The 22,687-nt window shown below is 33.2% G+C and overlaps 1 protein-coding gene across 4 annotated transcripts in view; it reads right to left on the reverse strand.

The window, feature by feature from the left end:
* The window catches only part of HGF (hepatocyte growth factor), a 78,323-nt gene that overhangs the window by 53,283 nt on the left and 2,353 nt on the right, over positions 1 to 22,687 (reverse strand). For 3 of the 4 annotated variants that reach the window (XM_012466186.2, XM_012466185.3, XM_064375037.1), the window contains 5 exons: positions 17,330 to 17,495; positions 13,688 to 13,800; positions 12,198 to 12,312; positions 7,020 to 7,162; positions 307 to 427 (listed from right to left, as the gene is read on the reverse strand). In XM_012466186.2, coding sequence (XP_012321609.1) covers positions 307 to 427; positions 7,020 to 7,162; positions 12,198 to 12,312; positions 13,688 to 13,800; positions 17,330 to 17,495 — 658 coding nt within the window. The remainder of the gene's footprint in view (positions 1 to 306; positions 428 to 7,019; positions 7,163 to 12,197; positions 12,313 to 13,687; positions 13,801 to 17,329; positions 17,496 to 22,687) is intronic. The other variant, XM_012466187.3, reaches the window with a different exon arrangement.

The following is a 22,687-nucleotide window of genomic DNA, read 5'->3' on the forward strand; positions in this document are numbered from 1 at the left end:
CACTCTATACCCTGCTGATGATTTCTGTTCAGGATCATGCTGATTTTAGAAATTCTGACCAGTTAACTATGTAGTCAGTGTTCTCATATACCTCATCTTAAATCTCTTTGCCCTTAGACTATTTCCTCCAAACATAATGGCCAGAAATTCTGTCAGAAGAATACTGAACATTCTGAGAGTTCTAAATGTTATGTTCATGACCTATCAGGAAAACATAATATAAAGAGAATTTCCATAACACTGTGTCATAGAGCGAATAACAGTTTGTAAAAGAATCAATGAAAGCATGATTCATTAGTATTTTACCTTTCAGGCAAGAATTTGTGCCGGTGTGGTGTCTGATGATCCCAGCGCTGGCAAATCTTGCCTGATTCCGTATGATCCATGAGACCTCGATAATTTTCCCCATTGCAGATCAAGCATTCAACTAATAAAATTAAAGTATGGCTCGTTAATTGTTTCTGACAGCAAAATTAAAAACACTACTGTTCCATTTAAAGAACAACACCTGTTTAGCAAACAGATTTTTAGAAAATCCTACACATCATTCTAACTTTAGATTAGGGCCAAATGTCCATAAATAGTGACATACGCTACTCCCTACAGAACACATTATACAATTTAAGTGGGATTTTTGTAATTAGTGTCACACAACTTTACTGTAGGGCCACAATGCTGTCTATCTGATTTTTCAATAACTGTCTCAAATGTATCTAGAAAATGGAAATAGAAGACAAATCCTTGGAGATTTTTCCTGTGTTGATCTAAAACGCAAAGATCTCAGTATCTATTTTGTCAGCACAATAGTATTTCTCTCTCAATTTGCCCTCTAAACACATCTACAGGAATTACAAAGTTTAATTGAGTTTGTGTCATACTTTTATGGTTAATGCCATAATCAAGACCACATAGATTTAAGAGATTGGCTTCATATAGAAATCTGGTATAAATCAAAGAACACAGGCATTTTTAAAAAATAAATCACAGCTCCTTTCTGTTAGCGAACATCCATGTTGAATAGGCTGGGCAGGTTTGCATTTCTATCTGGCTTAGGATAGAAGATGACCTGCTAATGAACTCCGTGTTCCCACTCTTTTTTAAAATGTATAAGCTGATCTAATTAGGTAGGATCTCACTGATGATTTTGTGAGGTTAATTCATTGTTCTCTTCTGGCTGGCCTCTTATGGCACACTGAAAACTGAATTACATCAATTGCTGAAAGTGAGACTTCTCAAACAGACAGGTTGATTTGTAGCACAGCAAGCACCCTGTGGAATAAATCATTGCTTGGCTTTCCTATGAATCAGGCAAACTTCCTTAAACACATCATTTGTATCTTACAATTACTGATCATCTAACTTTAGCCGAAGTGGGACGAGGCATCAATGTTTAGTTTTATGCAATGGAATCTAGCCTATAGAATATTTGTAGTAATTTGGGATATAGTATTTGAATAATCACTTTTGAATCTTTGATTCTTATAATCTAACAGGGACATTGACTATTAACTTCCTGAAAACATGAAACAACTTGGCTTGATTCATCTACTTTCTTTCATTTACATTAAAACATGAGCTAAAAGGCCAACTCAGCTTCCCCTCATTTGATACTGAGATTCCCCAGACTACAACCAGTAAGCCCTTGAAATGTAAATAAGCATATCAATAAAGGTGCTCAGGCTGGCCAAGGTCATTGCAGTGCTCAACATAGGTGATGCAATGTTACATCTCAGCTTTCCATTTGAATGGTTAACAGATTCATTTAGTTCTCTTTTTTTTAAAGAATACAAAGTTTGATACCATCAAAGAAAATGATGCAGTATTCATCACTATTTGTTACTTTGTATTGAATGAAATGTAAATAGAGTACTATGGTCACATATAAAAGATAAGTATTCACATATACAATTTCTACTCTTGTATAGTACTCAGGAAAGGGATTACATCTATTATGCCTTTTTCAGCAAATGCAGCTTGTGATAGTATATCCCTTTCTAATGACAGTGAATAGAATTATTTTCTGGGAATCACCACATTGAGCAATATTATTAAAAAAATAGCTAGATGAATAAAACAGATGATTCCATAAGATGACTACTTTCCATTATGAGTGTAGCAGATCAATGCTTGTTCAAACATGAATGTGCATAAAAACCACCTTGAGATCTTATTAAGAGACAAATTCTGGGTCAGTGGTTCTGGGCTGGGACATTAGTAACAAGCTCCCAGGGGTTGCTGCTTCTGCTGGTGCTCAGACCTCACTTTGCTTTGCAACTTTCTAGATAACGGGATCTATTCTCAAAGTTCTAACTATTTGGCAGTAATGTTTTTTTTAGGAGATACTAGATTTTACTCAGACCTTGAATGGATGAGAGTTGGATAAATTATAAAGGGAAAAAAATAACATAAAATCAGAAGCATAAGTATGCTATGTTGGTAGTAAAGTGAAGAGAGAGTTATGTTTGCAGTCATGGGTCTAAGGAGATAAAAATAAATAAATAAAAGTTAGCAAGAATAATGTTACATTTTAGAAAACAATGAAAGTTATTGTTGGGGTGGGAATTTAACATGCCATGATAGAATTGAGATGCTTAAATATATTATAGTTACATATTATTTGCTGGTTTATAACATACTTTTAACATAAAAGATATCAGCTGAGCACAGTGGTTCATGCCTGTAATCCTAACACTTTGGGAGGCCAAGGTGGGTGAATTGCCTGAAGTCAGGAGTTCAAGACCAGCCTGGGCATGGTGGCATGTGCCTGTAGTCCCAGCTACTTGGGAGGCTGAGGCAGGAGAATCACTGGAACCCAGGAGGTGGAGGTTGCAGTGAGCCAAGATGGCGCCATTGTACTCCAGCCTGGGCAACAGAGCAAGATTCTGTCTCCAAAAAAAACAAAGAAACATGAAAACATGATAGGTATCATTTGATTCTTACAGTGAGGAAAACAAGGCTCACCAAAGTTTTAAGAGACTTACCTAAAACACAAAACGTCAAACCTGAGCCTGGAACACAAATCTTCTGACCCATAGTCTTACTATTCTTTGCATTATCCCAAAATGCCTTTTTGTTTTACATATTTTAACTTATCTCCTACATATTTTAACTGTTTATATTTTGTGATATACTGAAAGCAATAATTTTAGAAAGTTGGTATCCCTGTCCTTTTCAACATTGTCCTCATTGCACTCTGCCTTTTTGTTTACAATAGTTAATGTGCTCTCCTGTTGTGATCTCATCTATTGCAGCACTGCGGAGTAAGTGGCCCTGGGAATGTAGCTGGATTGGATACCATATCCAAAGTCAGTGGCTGAAAAGTTGGCTGTTTTACCGTGGAATCAAACAATCAGGTTAGTCATAAGAATTATCTCAAGAAAACCAAATTTTTAACTCATATTTACTTTTCAAACTTCGGGAATTCTCAGACTTTTCTAAATTTTCTTAAAGTCAAGCAGTTCAGGTGAAACCAAGTCCATGTACTCAAGGAAACAGGTGAACGTATAAACTATGTAACAGTGTAAGGGGGTGAGGGATGTCCTTTGGCTCTTTCTATTGCTGTCAATACATTATTTAACTGCTCCAGAAAGTTCTTCTCCTAATAATTAGTTTAAAAAAGCATACTACTGCTCTAGATCACAAAAACTCACAGAGTAATGGTTTCTGTTCATCAGCTCAGTATTTTTTCTAAGTATAGTTCTGGACCAGATAATAGTAGAATACTATAAAAACTATATATAAATGATAAAACACATAGGATTAATTTAACAGGTTTCTCATCATACTAACCAACCAAACTTTAAAAGAATGTGTTCCATTTTTCTCAGTCATAAAACAGGAGTGACATGAGTATACAGACTAAAACAATTATTTTGAAAGTATCTGAATCTATTTTTAATTAGTGTTTGTTTTATTCCATTAAAAACAGTCTCTCAGAAAAATCCATGCAGTGATTACTTCAACAAAACTGAATGTTTAAAATATAGTCTCACAAATTTACATATATAAATACAAGTTTAAAAATAAATTATACTTGCCATTAAATCTTTATAACTTGCCATTTAATTTTTGTTTTTAAAAGTCTTTCTTCACATAGAGTATCAAATTATATACATAAACTATGTCAGTATTATTTGGGATTTTAAATGTATTTTTTGAATTTATGGCTTAATTAAAATATATTTACTTGATCATTTGACAATCATTAGAAATGACATCTGTTCCAGTGACTAATGATTGTTTTATTTTAAATTTCAAGCAAACGCTAAAGCAAAAAATTGGATTTTACATACCTCAACTTTCTATAACTTTAGAATCAAGCACTACTTATTTTATTTGTATAACTATATAAGGTTCTTTTTTAAAATTGTCCAATAAAAGTATATATATTTATCATGTACAACATGATGTTTTGAAGTATATATACATTGTTGATAAATCTAGTTAACATATGCATTACCTCACATAGCATTTTTGTGATAAGAACATTTAACACCTAGTCTCTTAGCATTTTTTAATATACAATATAATATTATTAACTACAGTCACCATTCATGCAACAGATCTATTGAACTTATTCCTCTTATCTAATTGAAAAGTGATAAATGTAATAAAAGAATAGTTTTCTTTTAGAATATTTGCTATATTTAAAAATTTTTAATTATAAGAAAATAATATTAATCATTGACTATCAGATACAATTCGTTTATGATCCAAAATTTTAAACAAATTTCAGGTGATTATGTAGCCATGTTTTAAGCATAGTTACAAACATTTCAAAAAATAAATACTGTTCTATATGTCTTTTTCATTTGAACAGTCCAAAGTTTGATCACAGGTATTTTTGTTTGTTAATTTTAAATATGCAAAATGATTTTATAGCTGCTACCTCAGCCATAATAAAATAACCTTTATAACTTACCATTTAATTAGTATCCATGGATAGAAATGGCCCATTTATTATACTATTTAAGCATTCTAGATTTTGAAGTTTCCCCCTTATATATGTATTTTAGAAGAAATTTATATCATGTCTACATTATTTTGTATATTTTATATTATTGGTTTTATAAGTAACTCTTTTTCTCTGCCAAAGTTTTGACAATGCTGCTTATTTTTTATCATTTTCATTAAAATCCTGCTAACACATTGCTTGTGTTAGCTTGAATTTAAAATACCACAGTTTAACTCATACTCTCTGAAATATGTTTAACCTACATGGCAGATGTTGGTTCCCTTCTCCCACAGGAGAGTTATTCCACGATTGTCAGGCCACTAATTATTTCCAGAAAGAATGTATCTGCATCCTTTAGTGACGTGGTGACCAATAGCATCATGTGCTGTTAATACCAATGGGCAATGCCCTAAGGGAGGTGTGATGACCTCAAATTATTAAAGGTTACTAAAGAGTTACATTCTAATGAGATAAGAGTAACTGCAAATAGGATTTATTCAAGGATTTCTTTTCTAGCACTTTTAATCCATGTCACCTAGCAGTCCAGTCTTATATAAGTATATTTTGATGAATGTTTTTCTTACAAACCCAGAGTTGAAAAATCATATTCTTATAAGAACCAGGCAGATAATGAAAATGGTAGGCTGTTTAAAGTTTGGCCAAGATACCAGCTTTTGAAAATACTTTTTTAAGGTCAAAGAAACCAATAAACAAAACCCCTTTCAATGATTTTTCAACCTCAGAAAACTGGAATAGGAGAGATTCTCCTAAAAGTCGGGTTTTTTCTTCCATGTGCAAGTTTAAGACAAATATTAATTCATTCAGACTTATTCATACAAAACAGACTTGTTCATAACGTGGTCATAGAAAAGTTTATTATTTTTAAAAGAAAAGAAAACAATGAAGAAGTTATAGGGAACAGAATATGATATGGAATGGAAAGTAAGAATTTACAAACAGAGATGGAACTGGCTCTAGCACATAAAGTCAAGGATTTAAAATTCACTAACAACAGAAAACAAATCCTTCTCTGTGACAGTTAGCTAACAATAGCCTTTACTTGTTATGTGATAAATATCAACCTAATATTAAATGAATATTTATAGAGGAAATATATTTTAAAATATTTGATTAATAACAAACAGGTAAGATACCTTAGTATAAAACTTGGACAGCATTCCAGTAGTCCCCATCCCCAAATACTTTAAAATCCTAATAATTTTCTAACAGTTTCATCTGTTTCACTTAGATTTTTGAAAATTTAGAGTTTCTGACAAACTGAAAAATCCAGCTATTCAGTAGCCAAATAACTAAGAAAAGTGAAACCACATACAATGCTGAAATGGTTACTCTTCCATCTTGTCAGCCATTCAGTTTTCCACTGCAAAAGTAAGGACAATGCCCTTTTATGCTGTGAGAAGAAGTGAAAACACAGGCATGGATTTAAGGTGCCTGCCTTCAAGACAGTTTGAGATCCATTGCTTTGATCTCTTCAGATCCTATTCTGAATGGTACTCAGTTCCAGTCTATGTGTCACATTTGATTCTAGACACATTTTCACCCAAACGTGCATAGGGTCAAACTTCCAGTGATCCCTTCTTATACTGTATTCTCTTCTGGGTCCATATACCCTTGTCACACCACTTCAGAGTAGTTTTGACAAAATTTCTGTGGAAGCAGGTGCTGGATGAATAGAATTAACATTGCTAAGGAAAGGCTAAACTTCATTCAATTCCTTTCAGGTATCACACTGGAGGAGATTCTGAGGTATGTGAGCTCAAGATAGTAGGTAAGTACACCCACTCTTTCACTTTCCCCAGAGGGATGTCTCAGGCAGTGTTGAAATTCAAACTGATAACTCGCTTTGTTATTTTGCATTAATCTGGTGATAATCCGACAGTTTTAGAAACATTGTGTAAAAATGTTTAAATAATTATCTGCAGTTGCATTTGTATGAACAACACATTTATTATGATTGATTCATTTCTGTTAACCTTTAATGTTGAGTTACAGTTCTACACATAGGGGGAGTAGAATGCCCCACCTGGCATTCAGGTTTATTTACCTTCTGAACACTGAGGAATGTCACATTCTTCGTAGCGTACCTCTGGATTGCTTGTGAAACACCAGGGTCCCCCTTCTTCCCCTTGAGGATTTCGACAGTAGTTTTCCTGTAGGTCTTTACCCCGATAGCTCGAAGGCAAAAAGCTAGTTTTAAAATGATAATCATTACAGAATAAGAGCATGCAACCTTTTGGGCCTATTAATTTTACTATTTAGTGGGTATGTTTTTGCTGATAGTAGAAAAATCCTTTATTTTATCTTATATACCTTCATATACTTTAACTTAAATTCTGTCATTTTCATCTATTCTTAAAATCTTTGAATTTTAACATCCATTTAGCTGAATTTCCATATTTAACATCAAGTTAGAAAGATTAACCTCTTAATTTGCTAGGAGCCAAACATTCCAGAACTTAATCGATGTTGTTTGAAACATAATTTCAAAGCTCCACTCAAAGACAGCAGGTGATTGATCAAGGCCACTTAAGAGAGAACTGAGAAAACACTGCCACTAATTTTGAAATCTCACTATTTCTTGCATTACTTATTAGAGATCATTACTTGTTTATTGTTTTTCTTATAAATAGCCCCCTTTTTTCTGCACAATTGAGAAACAGATTCATTAAGTAACATGAATACAGTCGAGAATCCAATTAAATCTGGGCTCAAACTTGAGCTCACTTTCTTACTGTGAGACCCCAGCAAGTAATTTAGCTTCTCTCAGCCTATTAGCTTACCTGTGCACTGAGTATAACTGTAACCCATAACATCTTATACCTTATATGGTTATTTTGAGAAGTTCCAAGGGATGATAGAGTAATTGACACTTAACAAGTGCTACCCCTTATTAAGCATACTCTACTTTGTAGTCTGTGTCTACTCTGTCCTCATAAAGAACAGAATTGCTAATTCTCTTCAATAATTTTGATCATTTTGACTGATTGAAGCTTAGTGATCCCAGTTTTGGTTTATAATAGTAAGCCATTGGGTGCGGTAACTGCAATACATCATCTTCACTTAAAATTTCAAGTGCCCTACTCATAGTTTTGTGGCCAGCATAAAGTATTTTAACACATCAGAAAAGCCCAAGTGTTTTTTTATACTTTTGTACTGCTTGTGATATTGGACTCAACAATTAGATATTACATTTGTCTGCCAGACTTTACACAAAAGATCACAATAAAGAATATACATCCATAGGTAATACCAGTAAACATTTTTTTGAAAATCCAGTTACATTTGTAATATTCAGTTTGGGTTTTGCTATAAGGCTTTATTTCTACTTTTACTGAGACCTTGAGTTCTAGACGACACTAAAATTAGAGTGAAGTCCAAGGATTTTAGACTCTTAGTAAATATAAATGTCATTCAAATGTGTTTACTACCCAATGAAACTTCTAATAAACTATCATTTCTCACATTGTGACACAAAACAAATACAGATATGCGTCATGTACCAAGCAATATTTTGCAATTAAATTCTTTCATTTTAACATGAGCATACTCTAAAGTTAAGTCTTCAAAAAATATAAATTATTGGTCCAAACAAATAGTGTAAGAGACTTAACTACTAACTAAACATTTTCAGAGAACCAATTAAACATCATCGACATTATGCAACCTCAATGTGTTTAAATAGTTAATATCCTTACTTCACTAGCATTCTAAATATGGAGAAATAGAAATAAGACATGTTGTCAGACCATATGACTGACAAAAAATATAATGCAAATAAAATTCAGCATGATTTCACAATTTCTAACAGTAAACTTTTTAAAAAAGTCATTTTTCTTACTTTTTGCTCCATCATTCCAGAATAGTTTAGTGCATCTTTTGTTTGGGCCATGGCTTAAAATTTATTTTCTTTCATTTTAAACACTTCAACTTTTTGTAATAAATTTTTATAAAAGTACTTTTCTGACAGAATCAAAAGTGACTTTTGCTTTATATGTTTTCAAGTAGTCATGCACCAATCAAATTTATTTAAGCAAAGTATACTGTAGCTCTATTTTATAGACAAAAGTTGATACAATAGAGTGGTGAGAAGTTATTATTAATCATAAAACCCATACAGTTGCCTCATATCTATCACCTAAATAGTATATGACCTTAGTCCCTAGACAATTAATTTACTCTCTGGGTTTTAATTTCTTCACTTAAATGAATAGAGTGAACTATAATTTCCCTTTCTCTATATCATTTTATATATTAAGATTATTTAAGAAACCTAGTAGTTATAACAAATGTTCAGTATACAAATACTCAATATTTATAGTTTGAGAGAGGATTTTTGGGCCCCTCTACACATGCACACCAAAATACACACAGTGACACACACATACACCTTTCCAGTGGATTTGTAAAACCAAAAAGAAGCTGCAAAGTAGTGAATTAATCAGTCAACAATTTATTAGGAAAAATACAGGTAGAAAGGAAGAGAGAATAATGTAGAAATCAAAAGTACATATGGCCAAAAGATGAATAAAATTCCCTCATTAGAGTTAATAAAATTAAAATGAAGAGAAAAGATGGGCTTCCTTCCACAATTCTGAATCAATCCATATCAAATTCCTCTCTAGGACGTGAAGGTTAAAGAGCAGTCTGGGTCATCTCTTTTCTTCATTCTTTGGTGTATTTTACCTTTTACCTAAATTAACTGATTGTGTGTGTGTGTGTGTGTGCGCGCACATGTGCGTGCACACGAGCACACGTGTATGTGAGTGTCCCAACGTGTTTCACCTGCTTTTCTTTAGCACCCCATATTTGACCAAGAAATGAAGCCTAGCTCTACTCTTTCACCTATGGTTGTTTATTCAACAGGTGTTCATGAGAACCTATTACACACAAAGCCTGTGCCAGTCAGCAGATTCTGTAATAAGCATTTATTCACATATACACTATCTTTGGTTCTCTGTCCTTACTGTTGGCAAGGTTTTAAGAGAGTTAAGTGAGGAAATGTTTAAAATTGGGTTATATCCAAATATACTTTGAAATATAAACTAGATCTTCTAGGTGCTAGGATCCCTTTGTTTTCTTTTAATATTCACTGTGTTCCTAGGAAACTTGATTTATTCCATCATCTGATTCATTAATGAATGCTGGGTGGCCAATGAAGGATACAGATGTAGATATCAGGTCACCTGCTTTTCTAGTTAAGCTTCTATACTAATTTCATCATCTATCATCATCTTTCCATTAAGCTACTTGTAAAATATTTCAATTTAGGGGTCAACAATAAATCATTCCTCCAGACAGAAGTGTATTTCTTTTTCTATTTTTTGTACAATTAATATTTAGTCAACACTTAACTTTAAAGTGTTAAGCCATCATGCTGATATTCCAATAAGCTGCTAATTGATGAAAATTAAGTGTTGTCCTCATTGAATACAAAAAAGAATTTGATTAATAGACTGGATCCTCTCAGCCATAAACATCTATATCACAAGGAAGTGTTCACTGGTAAAATAGCTGATTGAACTGGGACGCCAGTTCCCAGGGAGATCTATTTCACGTTTACTCCTCCAGCAGAGAATCACAATCATGGAGAACTCAGGGTGAAATAAGACCTCTACTAGGTCAGTCCAATGCATTCTCCTGGACTAGGTCAGATTGATTTCAAATGTTATTCCTTTGTTCGTGAAAAACTCAGAACCACCTACTTAAATAAAATGTTTTTTTCCACTATGCAGGGAGTGACACCATGCAAACTCTCAAGAGAGGACAAAGCTAATTATAATGTTTGTTTTTGTAATATAACCAAAATGCTATGTTTTAGAGGCATTTCTACATAATTGCAAGTAACTAATTTCTGAAAATTGTTGTTTTCTGTTATTGAAATGTTGTAGAGCTGATCAGCTTGGACACTTACTAGCTAGTGTTAATTAGGCAAAGATCATAGGTTTAATCCCAGTGTGGAGCAACAAACTCTTTTTCTTTCTGTGTTGGTCAATTAACACATTTCTGTTTCCTAATGTAGAATCATCTTGCAGAATTATGTCCCCAAAATGGAATATAATAAAAAGTGGGTTCAACAAGGCAGTCATCACCACCACTGCAAAAACAAATCATATCATGGGTTATACTGATAGGCCAAGTGTTTCATGCCCTAAGGTTGATAAAAGCAGAGGTTATAGAGTGATGGTGACTGGGCTGATATTCTGGCCATGCCACTTCCTAGTTGTGCATGACACTGAAAACTTACTAAGTGTTTTTATGCTTCAGTTTTACCATGTAGATAAAATGGAACTAATAAAACTACCCACTGTGTGGTTCTTATGAAGAGTAAATGAGATTAATGAGGTATATTGCTCAGCACGGTACATGGTTAAGGTAATCTCTCCAATGCATTACCACCAAGGAGAGAGCTATTTTAAACTACTTTCGTTTCTGATAAAATTGTGTGTGAAATAAGCCTTGACTAATACTCCAGTCAGTATTAGGTATCAATCTCTTTCCTAGTGATGATTAAAACTCTCAGTCTGACGAGCCTAAGGATATTGTGTTTACTCATCTTTAAATAGTATCCATCTGTTGTAATGAACACGTTTATCCTATTTGGTCATTAGGCAATAGGTGAAATGGAAAAGCTAGTCAGTCTGAAGCCTGAGCTTTGAGCAGTGGTTCTCAAATTTTTGACTGCACTTTGGAACCATGGGGGGAGCTTAAAAAATACTGGTACCTTTTCTCCCCTGAGATTCTGATTTAATTATTCTGTGTTGTCATCTTCTAAGTAAGATTCCTCAAGGGCTTGCAGCAAGTGATTTTAATGTGCAACCAATGTTGGGATCCACCAACGTTAAAGAACCCTCAGCCCTCAGTAAGGTAAGAATCTTATCTACCTCCGATTTTTCACAGTCAACCTCTCCAGCTGCACAGTGGTGTACTTTCTCAAAGACAGATAGAGAATCTTTTAAAATTAAGTTTACATTATTATTTCACAAATACCGAGACCTGTAAATTGAGGCATTAAGGTAAGATATTGTTTTGGTCATATTTTATTAACATATTAATCATTTGCTAAATTTCAGTCATAAATTCATATAAACCTTGCTATGATATAATTCAGCAAAATTGGCTAAATTATTCTACAATTATAGAATTATTCTGAAGGACTAATATGAGACTGTTAACACATATAAAAGACAGAGGCTCCATCCTCTTTTCTTCATACTGTTCTTACCTGTGTTCGTGTGGTACCATGGAACTCCAGGGCTGACATTTGATGCCACTTTTAGTGATGGATATTGTTCCCTTGTAGCTGCCTCCTTTACCAATGATGCAGTTTCTAATGTAGTCTATTGAAGAAGGCAGATAAAATTATTGCAACTATGCAAAACATATGCTGTATTTATCAAAGAAAAAATAAAATTCCACTCGAAACCTGTAAGTAATTAACTCTTGAAAACTATTTCAAATAACATTGAAATTTTCTGCCTATAGCTTCTACTAGTATTTTCAAAATAACACATTTCTGAATAATCCAAAACAAACAGATGATTGAGACGTTTTAATTTCGTGTATATATGCATAGATAACTACAGATTAGTCTCTGTACTTAACATAGTCTGTATACTCAACTAGCCAAGCAATTATGATTTGCTCAAATATATAGACCATTTTAAGAAAATATTAAAAACAAAAATTAAGTGATTTTTAAAACCTATATTGAATTCAAAAAATTACTTAAGATAACTTGTCCTTCTTAGTAAAATTGTGTGGGTTTTGTTTATATATGTATATGCATGAGGTAGCTTGCTTGTTATTTTCCATATTTTTGCAAACGTTTCCACTGCTAAGTGATAGGACAACCAAATTGTAATAACCTATATATATTCCTACCAAATAATAGTACATGCAGTTTTTAGCAAGCTAGAAGAGTGTTTGAAGTAAGAATAGTCTTATACTAGATCATGAATTATGTTTAGGATTTGTAGTATTATTGAGGTACGTAAAGATTATCTTATTTCTACCATGAATTTATGTTTAATTTTATTTAAATATTTACCCTATTAACTTGGAAACATCTATATATTGTACCATGTTATTTATCCAAATGTAATATGACACAGTTGTTTAACATTCTTCAGTTATTTCATTTACTTGATTCTGCTTTTGAACAAAGTAAATACCTAGTGAATACAATATCAGACCACCAGAATAGGTAATCAACCAGTAATACGGTCTCAATTCCTTCTTTAAAGATGTTTTTCAAGTATATGATGAAACATAGTCCCAACTCATTTCTCCAGAATCTCCATATTTTGTTGTTATTAGTGAACATTGCTAAAATTTAGTTATCCAACATTGTTAAATGTAAAATACTGTAGCAAACTCAAAATTTGCTGTAATATGAAGTGCTCTAAACTAATGAAAGTAGCACTTTCTAAAATGAACATGGAGAATGCTAGTTCTAGGAGATGCTCCTAAAACAAAAAAAGAGGGAGAGAGGAATCTAGATTATAAAAAGTTCAGAAAATGCTCTCTTTAAAGTGCCATATTAAAAATAGTCAAGATACTAGTTTCAACTGTCTTAATGGATGAATTGACTACATAAAATATCCCATATGTAATAGAAAAATCAGTGGGAAAGACCACTCTGGAAGGAAATTACAAAGATATATTTCATTATACCTTATTTCATTATGCAATATTTAGGGAGAAGTCAGTTACCTTTGTTTTCATAGAGGTCAAATTCATGGCCAAATTCTTTTCTCACTCCATTTGACATGCTATTGAAGGGAAACCAGAGGCATCGTTTTCTCGCTTTGTCAAAAACAAAAGCCCTGAAAAAAAAATCAGAATGAAAAGAAGAAATACTATTACTTATACAATATTTAAAGAATGGGCATATGGTTCATCAAGGAGGACAATATAAAAACGAATGCATAATTACATATACATAATAAAAATATCAGTAAAATTTGAATCTACAATGTTGATAGCCAAACAAGAAAGAACAAACTTAAAGTTTTGTAGGAGTATATTTAAATATCAGATTGAATACTCTTTGGAATGTTCTCATGTTATTCTGAAAGACTTGTAGAAAAATAACAGTTTTAACATGTAAAATCAATACGTAACACAAGTATTTGAATTATTTCTGAGGGCTTTATTTTTCTGTAACTCCACAGCAAGTTGGAAGGTTTTATCTGAAGTTATATAAAAATGGTATTATATTGAGATATTTAAGTTATCTCAGTTATATCTGAGATATCATGAGTAATTTCCAAAATGTGTAACTGTAAAAAATATATTCTAAAATGACATTTTCTAAGGTGCATTAGATAAATCAAGTGTTTGGAAATTTTTGCATATAATGTACCTTTTTCGGTGAATTATAAAACTTTGCAGCTTATTAAAAGCTATGAAAATCTTGAGGATGACTAAGCTAATATTTCCTAAATAGGTTTGCTTATATAAGGATTTTTAATTGAAAAAAAAACTAGTAATATTTGAGAATATGTTTTTGATATAGCATCTCAAAGAAAGTTACTAAAATATGCCACCTCTACTATTCCTATAGCTAAGTATTATATTGTTTTTTGTTGTTGTTCAGTGAAAGTATATAACAAAATGATATATACCCAAAAAAGTGATAAATTTGTTTTTAAGTGATTCCATCTGTAAAGTGGGTAACAGGATTTCCATTTTGCTGATCTCATTCATTCTTTTCTCTCATTCTAATACAATGACAAATTCTTTAAGAAAAGTGTTTTTTAATATTGTTTTACACCTCCCTATAAAGTGGGCGGAAGCCATCAAATTCCATGAGTTGCGTCTTCTTTTAGGTTTGACTTTTCGTGTCTTTATCTTAACATTGTTTTAGCTGTAATCTTCTTTTCAACAGCTTACTTTGTCTATTTCCTAGTTGTTTATGGCAGGAAGGCAATTCCAGTACCTGGAAATTTGGCCATTTAGCCATGGTTAAATGAGGAAAGCTTCCTATCTCATTCTTTTAAGTTGAATTCATGAATGAGCAATTTCCCAAAGAGCTTAGAATCAGGCATTCTTGTTCATCTTTCCTACCCAGCAAAGACGAATTCGAATCTCTAGAAAATTAATATTGTTGATACCTTCTCAAGAAAAAGCAGTATTTAAGAATGTTCCACCTCACACCCATTCACTTCACAGATGCTTTTGCACACTTTTTGGTATTTTAGAAGTGGTTTTTAAATGATTCTGTTTAATGTAACAAGTTTACAAACCAGATTATTTGATTCATTAAGACCCTAAGTTCATAGTATCATAGTATGTTCATTCAATTCGGTATAGCTAACATATTTAATAATTATGTTAAATACGTGTGTGTGTGTGTGTGTGTGTGTGTGTATGTGTGTGTGTATGAATGAGGAGGATTTTGCCATTTCTGGACCAAGGAATCTTGGCTCTAATACATAATATTACCTATGGTTTTCTGCACAGGTTGCCATAAATTTGGATATAAAATATAACTCAACCAAAATATGGTAGGAAGGTATGAAACCTCATATATATGGAATATGTGAGCACCTAGTAATTTATTAATGTTTTCTCCAGTGCAGTAAAATCATTTTAGTTCCTACTAAATAAAACAAAAGGGAAGTTTTTCTTTCCTAAGCATAAGGTTGACTAATGTGAAAACCATGTGGTAACAATACTTTCCTTACTTGTGGGTCCAAGGCAGTTTATTTTCAAAGTTAAAAATCAGCAATGAGGTGTCCTCTGTTTCCCTTTTCCCCACCCTTCCAACTCTGAGAGGGAAAAAATACAACTCCATCCTCCTCAACTACTGGAACGTACTCATGAATCTACACAGCTGAGATGTTGTTTGAGAGTAGTTGCCTCTATTGTTAACAACATTAAGGATTTCATTGGGAAGTCAGGGAATAAAACAGTATTATCATACGAATATACTTGCAAAGTCAATTCCCAATCCCCTTGCCAGGAGCTATCTCCCTGAAATTGGCAGTTTAACTGTAAAAATTGAAAGCAGATAGCCTTTCCTCAGCCTAAAGCTGATAAAGATATTTTCTGACAATGCTCTTTCCTCCTAGGCCCATAACATTTATTTCTCTGAAAAAGGCAAGATGAAATTAGGACTGCTTGCCATGACATTACTAAAACCCGTATTCACATAATGTGTCAGTACCTAAATGTAATTGAGTAGAATTCAGTATGTACAGGATTTTATGCATGACCCTGTTTAAAAAAAGATAAAATAGGAAATGAAAGAGTGGGGAATAAGTGAGGGAAGATAATGAAGAACTAAAAAATGTGTCTTTTTCTGACAGTTTAGGAGACTATTCAAATGAAATTATCATCCTCTTAGCCCATGACAAAAAGTTTTATCCTTTGGGTCACTGGCAAAGTAGTAAGGCATTAGATCCTAACCTTTTTGGCACCAGGGACTGGTTTCTTTTTCCAAGGGAGTGGAGAGGGAGGGGGATGGTTTTGGGTTGAAACTGTTTCACCTTGGATCATCAGGCGTTAGATTCTCATAGGGAGTGGTCGGCCTAGATCCCACGCATGCGCAGTTCACAATAGAGTTCAACAACTGTGAGAATCTAATGCCGCAGATCCAACAGGAGGCGGAGCTCAGGCAGTAATGCTCACTGGTCTGCAGCTCACTCCTGCTGTGAGGTCTGGTTCTTAACAGGCTACAGACTAGTGGTGGGGGTGGGGAGGTAAGGACCCTGTAGTAAGGAATTCTTCCTTATGAGGTCACATAAGGACTGCCAAAAGACATGAAATTCTCCATTTAAGTCCCCTCATGCTGCTTTAAATTGCCACATCAATTTTCTCCTGAAACTTCATCATTGCTATCCTCTTCTTTTAAACAGCCTCTGCTGACACCAATCTCTCTAATTTTTAAACTAATTCTCTCAACACCTTTTATTTAAATCCCTTAAAGCAATGATATAATAAAGTTGCAGTAAATTTTGGCTGCTGCCCAATTTCTGTTCTAAAAATTCCTCCATTTCTCTTGCAAAGAAAAAGAAAAGGTTACTCTGAATATTTTAAAATATTAGAGAGATCAAAACCAATTGAATTTCATTTTAGTTTCTCAAATTCAATTGTTCATGAGATGAGAAACAAATTCCATAAGCAAAGCCACTGTGGATTTTAGAAGATAACAGTTTTTGCACTCTTCCTTACTCAAGCTGTGCTTCCATAAACTGAGAGCTAAGTCTTCATTTGAATTGAGTTAAATCTAGAGTCAAACTTAAAATTTTATGATCAAATCATGTTGACTACAACACAAAATACACACGATTATAATGCGTGCATGCTATATTTGGAAAATTATTCTAGGAACAAAATGAAGTAACTTACTTGCAAGTGAATGGAAGTCCTCTGTTCCTAGTACATCTATTAGCACATTCATCTGCAGTATTCACTTTTTTGGTTTTTATCTTCAGTGATGGGTCTATTTTGATTAGGGTAGTCTTTGCTGACTTTTTAAATTCATGAATTGTATTTCTTCTTTTCTTATGTCCCTCTATTAAATACAAAATGTTTTTAAAAGTAAACATTGGAGAAATGTTTTTAAGGCTCATATATATTTTTAAAAATCCTTAAAGATCATCTACAAGAAAATTATTTTATCTGACAACATACTAGATTTCCCAGGATGAGGAGCAGAATGAGGTAGGGAATAGTTAAGATAAAGAGAAGAATATGGTACTCAAGGAAGAACAAATAACTTGTCATGTAGAATCACTCATTTACATTCTTTCAAATTAAGGCACTTTTAAAAATTCGGACAGAGTTCACACTAAAGAAATAAATAACATGATATTTTCCAAACATGAAAGCAAATATCAGTGCTAGAAAGATATCATGTCATGCTTTATAATTAAACTTTTCATTTCTTTCTACAATTGGTCCTTATGTACATTATAGTATTAATTAGATAAGCCAACAAAAAGACAAGTAAGAAACTTCTCAGTAAAAAATGTACAGTGGACAAATTCTTCTGACCTACTCTTTAAAGTCTTTCGTATTATTCATATTTTAGCCCCTCTCTCCTCATTTAGTGCATAAATGTTTTTTGTGCTTTTGGACACTATTTCTTGGTATTACTGAACTATTTGTCTTGAGATCAAGCCAAAGGCTGTAAATCATATGTATGTAAAACTTCATCCTTTAATGTAGCAATATCATTTTTCTTCATGAAAATACAAGGCGCCTAGATAGCATGAGCGTCCTACTGAAAAACAGAACTAAAACATTTTGAAAGACTTAATCTTATGGATAACTTCAGTGTATCAAAAACTTGTTCTCTGTAGTCTCAATTTGCCAAAAATAGCCCCAATCTTTTGGTGAACAGCATCTTCACAATGCAGATCAAAATGTTTAGTAGAATGCAGCTATTGTGTAATAAGGTTATATGTGCTTGTGTTCCTCTGCCTGTCAATTCTTTTTGGACATGCTTATACCAAATGCAGTGAGGATACATTCATTTTTAAGTCAAAGAAACCAAGAGAGAAAAAAATTAATTGACCACTTAGAAGATCTCAGATTGGAAACCTAGCAGCCTGGCTTAAAAACCACCACTCTGAACCACTGACCATGCCATCTGTATCTAAGAATTGTTATTGTAGTGGCAATATGGCATGTAACATTTTCCTGAAAATTTGGTTTAGAGCTAGCAGTAGAGAAGAAATGTGAATAGTAGAGACAGAAATACATTCCTGATCTGTGTCTGTGTTGAAATGTGTCAAAAAAGGAGAGTAACAATTTGTGTGCACAAAATTTGGAAATATGACTAGCAGAGTGAGGTACCAAGAATGCCATCATACTCTGTTTGTCAGCAACCACTGGCTCCAGTTGGTTTTTGAGATAACCAGATGGCTACTAATTAATGTCCATCCTAATTGAAGGCCACAATAAATTAGAGAAAACATGATGTCCTCTAAATTTCTGAATCTCCAAAATTCCATAGCACAATCTCCAAAAGACTAATACTAATTCCTGCAATGATGCTTTCATTTTTAATTTTTCTTTGCCTTATAGAATAAAATGGCTATGGTACAACAGATACAGTTTAAAAGATATTTTAACATGAAAACAAAATCAAGCAAAAATCCGTCAACATGTTATTTATTGAGTGTAGACCAAATGCCTTGTATAACATTGGCAGACAGATGATAATTCTGGCAATCTTATTGACTTGCCAAATGACTTTATTTAATTACCTGAAATGTTAACATCCCAATTTCTCAATCTAAAATATAAAAGTTATGTCAACTTTAAACTATAACGATTAAGTAAATATTTGAAAATCAATTTGGATTTTTTAAAAGTTATACAAAGTTTTAGTTTTGTTTTTGAAATGTTATCCTTTAATCTCTGGCATGAAGAAGAAACTTTTATTCTTCTAAGCAAAGAAGGCATAATTCATTTCAGATTTTGGTTCTTGTCACAGAACCATGTTAATAGGTGATAAGATTTTCTATTAAGAGTTTCTCCTTCCTTTGACCTTATTACATTATTTCTAAGGTGCTTTGAACTGCTTCATAGCGTAATAGTTATATAATCTCCTATATACATTTGAATGTTTCTTAAAAACAAATGATAGTTATTGATGAAAAAAATCTGTGAAAACAACTGTTCACCAAAATAGAAGAATTTTATATACATATTTCTCAAATGAATTCTATTGACTAAAAATATAAAATTAAAGTTGGCCTGATGTATAATGTATTTAATATACATGTCTAAGTATGAGGGAAAAGCATAAAAATAAATTCAAAAAGTCTAGGACAAACATTAAATGTGTAATGTATTTTAATGCATCAAATGAAACAAAATCTCTGGTCAATGTTCTGGTTTTTTCTCAATGGCATGCAAAATGAAGGCAAGCTGTGAAGACGATTCTGGAGAGCAGAGGTCTCTGTGGAATTCCTGATTGTATTTAATTCTACAGATCCTCAGTTGTCCTATTGAAATGTGTTAATGTGTTGTTGTACCTCATAAAAATAGTCTACCCTTGCTTGCTGACAAATTTTCCAATCACTACCGTTCATCTAAAGATGAAAAAGCATTTTGCAAACCAAATCTATTATTTCCCTTTACTAGATAATAAATAGAAGTGAAAAGCTTGTCTGGGGCTACAAAACTATCAGGGGCAATCGGAACCAGACACCAGAATTCTCTTCTCACTATTTTGTTCTCATGACATAGAAACTTTCCCTTTTAATTAAGTCATTTCTACTAAGCCAGTAACTAATTACTCAAAAATATGAAGTTGGAGCTAATTGTACATCATGTAATCCACACATCTATAAAATTAATTCCTTATTCAATAGGAGAAAAATTCAAAACAGAAGTCATTCAAAAACAGCATCTGAAAATAAAATTCCTTTGCTGAAAATAGTTTCAACATTCTCTTCCATATGTATTAACAACTGATGCTTGTTTTACTGAAAACAGTTAAAAGCCAAGCTTAATTTGGGAAGAAACTCAAAAATATCTTTGGATCAGATTTTTCCCTACTATTTTTTGTGCGTGACTGTTAGTTGAAGTTTATAAACAAAATACTGAAATGAAATCAAAGGGTGAGAGATCACTACAAATTCGTCATGCTTTCCTGTGCTTTAAATTACAACTCCTTTTTCCTCTTTTCCCAGTATGGGAAAACATTCTGGAAACTATATTTCCTGAAAAACCTGAAGTCCCTGTTTTAGAGCTGAAATCATTAGGATCCTAGTGAAAACCTATACACAAAAAGTAGGGTCAAATGTATCAAGGTGCTTGAAGAAAGACACATTTCTCCCTCTGGTCCCGGCACCTCACACTCATTTCTCTCAGTACCTCATATATTTTCTTCTCTGTGTGGACTAACCATTGACTTCAAAGGAAAATCATGCAAGGAAAGGATTTGCAGGGTGTGGAAAGAAGCAGGAATCTGGCTCCACGTATTCTGAGAAACCTATCCACATGATTAGTGATTAACAGTTTGAAGTGGCAAGATGTTAAGATGAAAGTACACAAATAATGGAAGGGAATGGTTGGGACTGGCGATTGTAAACTCTCCAGAGCCCACAATTTCAAATAGAAGTCTACATTTTTATTGCCCTTATCTAGGACATGGATTTTGCAAGTTGACAATCATCTCCCCTTCTTTAGAGAAGGCAACAATATCACTAATAAAGATACCAAGAAGACAAGAGATTGTGTCAAACGTAAATCAAATGCTGGTATTTCAGAAGCAGCAGCAGCATCTCTTCCAAGGGGATTTACAAAGGGAAGTGATGTTCAGTGTGATTTGAGGAGCCTCCCTATGTATTTTCTTCCTTCTTTCCAGTTCTTGTTTAAAGTTTCATTCTTCTAGAAGCTTCATCCTGGTCTCCACCTTCACTGTCTGTTTCTGCCTAAAACTTTCCTTTCATGCAGGAACTGAAGCAACCACACTGAAATACAACTTCAATCAAGTATCTTTTCAACAAAAAGCTGCTCCCATGGCATTCATTTGAAAGACCACATGGTTGAGCATGACACTGAATCCTATCCATTCTACCTCATCTTCCTTTTCCACTCACAGACAGTATTCCTCATCACACACCCAGTACTTCTGCCTCAAACGCTTGCCTTCTGTTGCTGGGGCAGGGGAGGCGGGTCCTTCCAGGGACATTCCTTATACTTATGAACCTCTGTACTTTGGGCCACTTACGTTCCTCTGCTAAGATACTGACTTTTCTACCATCCATCTTTTCATATTGACGTTAGTATCATATGACCCTTTAACCTGGTTTGCTAGAAATGAACTCTCACACTATAGTTCAAAGCATTTCTAACAGAGGGATTTTTTAAATATATCACTTAACCAAATGATTTTTTAAAAACAAGTTTCAGTTGATTTCACTGTTGTTGACTTCAGTATAAATGAAAGAGGAAAAAAATAAAAACACCACATAGTTCATTCACGTAGATTTGGGTAGGAATCTCAGCTCTGTCCCTTAACTCACAAAGAAATAAGATAACAGGTCTTTGAACCTCAGTTTCCTCAGGCAAAATGAGTCCAATAGTGCCAATCTTATTAGAATTAACTAAGATGTACTTTACTACTTGGTTCATGCTCAACAAATTTTAGTTCCTTTCTCATTTGTTCATCTTTATATCCCCCACATACTCCTGAACATTAGGTGCTCACTTAATGCTTCTTTTATTACCAAGGACTGGATATTTGTTTCCAATGTAGGTGGGAGTTAATAGAGGGTAATTCTATATAGACTAACTTCTACAAACATGGCTTGGGCCCATTATGTTGAACATTTCTTAAAAAGATTTTTTAAAAAATATCTCCATAAGGTATTCTGTTCATAGCTGGTTGTCAGCTTTTTATAGTACATACTTCTTTTCTAACAATGTTTTATTTTACAATATGGACAAACATAAATTCATAGAATAAATAAAAAATTATAACCAAAGCTAGTAACAACAACAAAAGAAACCTCTAAATAGTCAATATTAAATGACATTTAAAAAAGAACAAATTTTATGTGTTCTAAAAGGCTAACCATGTTTTTCATTTTAGAGGTTATTAAAAAAAACTATCAAAATAAACTGGCCACCTAAACAAAGGCGGACCCTCCTTTGATGACAATTTTAGAATTATCCACTTCAGGAATTATTCACAGCATATTTGTAATTCCCAACTGGACTCTCCTTGCCTGCCAGCACTCTTGG

Source organism: Aotus nancymaae, unplaced genomic scaffold (assembly GCF_030222135.1).
Source record: "Aotus nancymaae isolate 86718 unplaced genomic scaffold, 86718_ANA_hifiasm-v0.15.2.pri h1tg000002l, whole genome shotgun sequence".
Taxonomy (NCBI): Eukaryota; Metazoa; Chordata; class Mammalia; order Primates; family Aotidae; genus Aotus; species Aotus nancymaae.